General features: G+C 40.9%; 1 protein-coding gene across 3 annotated transcripts in view; it reads left to right on the forward strand.

Annotated features, from left to right (window-relative positions):
• Window positions 1–6,000, forward strand: part of CSNK2A2 (casein kinase 2 alpha 2) — a 40,827-nt gene that overhangs the window by 22,013 nt on the left and 12,814 nt on the right. For all 3 annotated transcript variants that reach the window (XM_008068007.2, XM_021717541.1, XM_008068008.2), the window contains exon 5: window positions 2,346–2,405. In XM_008068007.2, coding sequence (XP_008066198.1) covers window positions 2,346–2,405 — 60 coding nt within the window. The remainder of the gene's footprint in view (window positions 1–2,345; window positions 2,406–6,000) is intronic.

The following is a 6,000-nucleotide window of genomic DNA, read 5'->3' on the forward strand; positions in this document are numbered from 1 at the left end:
CGCGTGCCTGTAGTTCCAGCTACTTGGAAGGCTGAGGCAGAAGGATCGCCGGAGCCCAGCATGTCGAGGCTGCGGTGACCAGGAGCGGCCATTGCACTCCAGTCTGGGTGACAGAGTGAGACTCCAACTCAAAAAAAAAAAAAGAAAAAAAGCAGATGATGAGATTGCAGTTTCTTCAATTGGCTCTACAGGTGGGGTGGGGGAGTGGCAGGCAGGATATTCCAGATTGGGGTCAGGGATGCTGGAGAGGGAAGAAGGGAGGTGGCAAACTCAGGCTGCTTGTGTCAGAGTAGGGAGTTCTGGGGGCCGCAGTGAAGAGCAAAGCTACAGAAGTTGGAGGAAGCCAGGCTGAACACTAGAGAGTCCTGAATTTCAGGCCCAGGGGGTTAAATGTTACAAATATAGTTTGGTCTCCTCCCACCCAGAGGTTCTGAGAAGTGAGGACAAATGGCAGACAGTCATTCAGGACTTATATTAGGCCTGAACACTAATGTGCAACTGGTGTCTTTTTATTAAATTGCTACTGGTTGAAATAGCTAGAAATACCGTCTTGGGAGTCCAAGGACATTTACTTTATATCTTACACTATTTACACAGATGCATGGTATAGATACCGTATTATGAAAGGAACGCCTTCCACAGATAAAAGTCCTAATAAAATAGCCATACTGGTTTTCTGAAAATAAAATATTCCAGCCCTCTAAGGGTTAGAAAATGTGATCTTTTCTCTTTCATGGGCTGTTTATTGACTTGAAGTTCAATTTAGCACAGACTGAGAGTGATCTCCTTAACTGGCAGAGGAGGAGCTACTTTGACACTCAAGAGATGGTATCTTAAGCCTCTGTCTGTACATTCAGGCTGTCGATGTGCAGCCAAGTACTGGCTGAGAAGCCTTCCTTACAGCACAGAGCCAGGGAGAACAAAAAATTGGGGTGCTTGTTATGTAGCTGAAGCTCTCCTGAGCAGAAGTGGCGACTTGTTTGTGCCCTTCTGCCTGAATGCGGTCAGTTGCAGCCAGGCCAGCCACCAGTGCTGGAGCAACTCCATGGCACCGTGTCCTGGCCTGCACATTTTCGATCCCTGCAGTGCCCTGAGCCAGCAGCTGTCTGGGGTTGATGATATCAAATATTTTTCCTAAGCCGGAAGGGAGAATTGCTCTTACCTAAAGGGGGAAACTTGAGAAAGAAGCGAAGTCCTGTGTTCTTAGTTCAGTTTGATTCTTGGCAAATTTGATGCTTTTCTTAAATTTTTTTGAACAGTGATGTAATTTAACATGGATCCAAAATATAAGATGGTATACAATGAAAAGTCTCCTTTATTCCCCTGTACTCCACCTGCTATTCCTCTACACATATATATGTGAAACCACTTTTTATTAGTTTCTAATAAAAGATATCATTTTTTACAGATATAAAAATGTGGATGTTTTATTCCCCTCCCCCCTTTACATAGACATATTGTATGCACCATTCTGTGCTCCATAGAGAGATTCCCTATATTGCTTGAGTCTGTCTTCCAATCGAGGAACAAGAGAGGTTTAATAAAGATGTGTTGATCAATTTTGTAGAAAGTATTGCTTGAATTGATAGGGAAAGAGATTTATGTGGGTTTGATTGAATATAAAAAATAATAGTAGAGTTTCTGACGAGGATTCATGATACTTTTAATGAACCTTGTTGCAGTAATGTTATTATGGCTCCTAGAAATTGGAATTTTAAAAAATTCCCAGTGGCTGAGTCTTTGGGTTATTAATAATGAAAGTTTTCATTCATTTATTCTGTTTGATTTGTGATCATTTTTGGTCTTTTACTTTTTAGCATTTCACTCCATTACTTCTTTCTTCTTCTTCCTCCCCTTTCCCCATCAGTTGTTACCTGTGAAATTCTTTTTTTCTAGCCTGGAATTGGTTTTAGGGAAGCAGAGTATAGATTTTTGAAAAGCTCTTGCCATCTCCAAATGCTCCAAATGCACCTTATTTTCCCCATGTTTCTTTCACAGCCTGTCTTGCTACTGTTCTACCACATCAGCCAATAAAGTTCATCAAAGCTCTGCTGTCCAGTCAGAACTCACTTCTCCAGATTACACTGTAGGGCTGCAGTGGGGTTTATTTGATGTGCAGTAAGAATATAAAGAGAGCTTAGCAACTTAGACTTCACAATAACATAATTGTGGATGATAATTGTAATTGGTAAAAGCATGGAGCTTTAGTCTTTGTCCCCTTTGGTTCCAGATCAGGTAGTACAAAGTTGTGGGATTCCTAAGTAAGCTTACAGAGAATGGCCTGCACTTGAGATAACAAGATGCAATGAGACCAAATTAACTTTGTTTTCTGGAATCTGTTTCAGCAACTCTACCAGATCCTGACAGACTTTGATATCCGGTTTTATATGTATGAACTACTTAAAGTAAGTGTCACTCATAAACTGAATTTTTTCAGGCTTACTCATTACATAAGTTTTTGAGAGAACTCAAGCAGAATATTTTTTGACTCTCAGAATTAAGTGAAGCTTTAAAACTTATCGTTGGGGCCTCCATCTCAGGATCATCATATGGAAACTTTATGAAAAGGTGGCCAAGTCAAGGGGTACCAGGGACATTTTACCAAAGATTTGGACTTTTTGGTTCTTGTGTTTTCTCTTTGCTTCTTAGTTACTACTTAGTGTGAATATAGCAAATCACCCTAAACTTAATGACTTTTTAAAAATGACTTATTGTTTCTCATAATTCTGAGTTAGCTGGGTAATGCTTTAGATCTGGGTCAACCTGATGGTACAAGATGGTCCAAGATGGCCTCATCCACATATCTAGGATGTCATCTTAGGCATCTGGTGTAGCTGAGGTCTCATCTTCCAGGGGATTAATCTGGACTGATTTGTACAGCAAGGGAGGGGTAAACCTCAGTGTGTAGGCATTTTTCAACTCTCTGCTTTGTCATGTTTGCTAATACCCTGTTGGCTAAAGTAAATCACATGACCAAGCCTAGATTCAAAGATTTAGGGAAGTAGATTTCACTTTTTGATGAGAAAAGCATTAAAGTTACATAATAGAGGGACACACATACAGGGATGACAAGCATTTGTGGGCATCTATTTTCTGCCATCTATCATCATCCCCTTGTATGAGACTACCTACCCTTCCTCTCTATCCTCGGCTAGTTATTGCAGGGAAAAGTGAGGATAGGCTGTCAAGAGAGTTACTAATTCCAATCACTGTGAAATTTTGAGGAATTACTGATTAGTGGAGGAATGATCATTTTTAGTTTGTCTAGACAAGCACTTAGGTAAAGAAGTCTTAAAAGTTTATAAAATGGAACAGACCAATGGGTCCTAGTTTTTAGGGTCATGGACCACTAAGAACCTGATGAAAGCTTCCCCTAAAAATACATGTGTAAGTATACAGTATTGCAAAAAAAAAATTAGGAGAGCTGTGGATGATCTCGACTTAAGAACCTCTGAAATACGAGAAGTGTCTAAGGTACTGGCATTGTTGAAGAAAATTGCCAACATGGAGTTTTGATGGGATTGTAAACAATTGCTTTAACTAAATACCAAATTGAATCAAAACTGAGCTTTAGGGGATGGGAATTTGAAGAACTAGCTCAATGAAATGAATGTGATTCTTACGTATTTTCTCTCTCATTAGAGAGAGCCAAGTTGGTTAATTTAAGGGTTCACTCTATGTCTGGCAGGTCTTTTTTTCAGATTAAAAAAGACAGAAATAAGCTTAATATATTTCATCTTTCTTCATGTCCTTTCCAGATAAGAAATGAAGTTTTAGTGTAGAAAAGATTTGCATGTTATGGTCCTGTGAACTGTCAGGCTAGCTCCTTTTTTGGAGGTGCTTCCCAAGAAATCCCATGCACTTACCCCATGAAAGCTATAATCCAAATCTCACATTTAGTTCATTTGAATTAAAGTAGTTTTGCTAATTTGTGGGTTTTAGCTAACACCAAAGGTAAAGATTTATAGGCTAGCAGGTTCACCTTTAGATCAGGTGAAGATACTCTGCTGATGCAGGGTTGGACATGCGGGTGTCACTCAATGTCTGATGTCCTTTCTGCATTCTGGAGGTGACAGCAAGACAGTAAGGGCATATACTTCTTTCTGCTAATGAGGCATAGATACCATATGAAACTTGAAAAATGTCTTTCATGCTTAATGGTCAGAAACTGAACTAATTCCTCGAGGAACTTAAAAGCATGTCAGTAACTCCACAGGGAGTCTTACTAGAGAACTTGGTAAAAGAATTAATTACCTTACTGTTATTTGTGCAGTCTTTGCTTTCATCAGGTGTTTTTCACATGCCAAGTATTGTGGTCCTAATTAGTTTATTTCTTTGAGCAAAGACTAGGCAAAATAGCAGATTCAACACTTAATAAATTTTCTCTTTAAAAAAGAAAAATGAGTGGGAAGAGGAAAAATGTAACTTCATTGAAAATTTAGAAGAAACTGAGGTCGAGGGCCGCAGTGTGATTGCTCAGAACTCACTGAGGCTTTGCCATAGAGCCTGGTCTCCTAATTCAGATTCAGAGAGGTTTGCCCTTGTGACCCCTGGTTTCATAAGGCACCGCCACAGAGGCACTTTGGAATCTTACTACAGTTATTGTAAAACAAAGAAAATTTAAAAGTTGAAGTATAATATAAGTGAAGTGAATAAATCTTGTGTACCCTTTTTTTTTGGATTTTTCCACATATATAAAACCTCCACCCAGATCTACATAGAACTACATTGTCCAATGTAGTTGGTAGTTGCTGCCCATAGGTAACTATTTAAATTAAATAAAAAATTTAGTTCCTTAGTCACACTAACCACATTTCAAGTGTTCTGTGGCTTCATGTGGCTAGGGCTACCTTGTATAGTGCAGTATCCTTTGCTGTAGAAAGTTCTATTGGACAGGACTGGTAGAGAGTATTATGAACATCCCGAAGTACTCTCATTTGCCCTTCTCTTCAGAATCTCCTCCTCTGAAGAGTATATTTTTACTTCTATCACTGTAGTTTAGTCTTACCTGTTCTTGATCTTCAAATAAAAAACATTATACATTGTATACTCTTGTGTCTGAGGAAAGCAAATTTGATACAGACCAGGAGCTTATTTCTAGAATGCTGATTCTGGAGATCATTCTCTGGCTTATGTATTCCTCCAACATAAGATGCCTAGTTCAGTGTCCTTAATAGTTTAGTTCATTATTTCTCAATCAGGTCAAGCTTGTTCTCTGGGGGATATTTTGATTGTTAGAGCTGGAAGGGCTCTAGGTAGACACCAGAGATTCTGCTAAACATCATCTTGCACACAAGAACTTCTCACAACAAAGAAATGATGTGGTCCAAAATGTCAACAGTGCCGAGATGGTGAGAAACCCTAAACTGGTCCCATGGAAAACCCTACCAAGAGCTCTCACTCAGTGCCATGCCCACAGGGATGATTATGGGCTGCTATCACTATTATTTGAGGAGTTTGTCATTGGCCTTACATAGACTTCAAGTGCTTTTGAGACGAGCCAAAGGTCCTAACTTAAGTGCCAGGCTCAGTGGCTCAGCCTGTAATCCCATGCTTTGGTAAGCTGAAGTGAGTGGATTGCCTGAGCCCGTGGGTTCGAGATTCACCTGGGCAACTTGGGGAAACCTCATCTCTACAATAAATCAAAAATTAGCCGGGCATGGTAGCGCGCGCCTGTAGTTCCACCTACTTGGAAGGCTGAGGCGGAAGGATCGCCGGAGCCCAGCAGATCGAGACTGCGGTGGCCGGGAGTGGCCACTGCACTCCGGCTTGGGCGACGGAGTGAGACTCCAACTCAAAAAATAAAAAAGAGAACCGCCTGGGCAGGTGAGACCTCATCTCTACAATAAATCAAAAAATTAGCCGGGCGTGGTAGCGCGCGCCTATAATTCCGGCTACTGGGAAGGCTGAGGCAGAAGGATCGCCGGAGCCCAGCAGGTCGAGGCTGCGGTGGCCGGGAGCGGCCACTGCACTCCAGTCTGGGCGACAGAGCGAAACTCC

Source organism: Carlito syrichta, unplaced genomic scaffold (genome assembly GCF_000164805.1).
Source record: "Carlito syrichta isolate Samal-C Ts95f unplaced genomic scaffold, Tarsius_syrichta-2.0.1 Scaffold309854, whole genome shotgun sequence".
Lineage (NCBI taxonomy): Eukaryota > Metazoa > Chordata > Mammalia > Primates > Tarsiidae > Carlito > Carlito syrichta.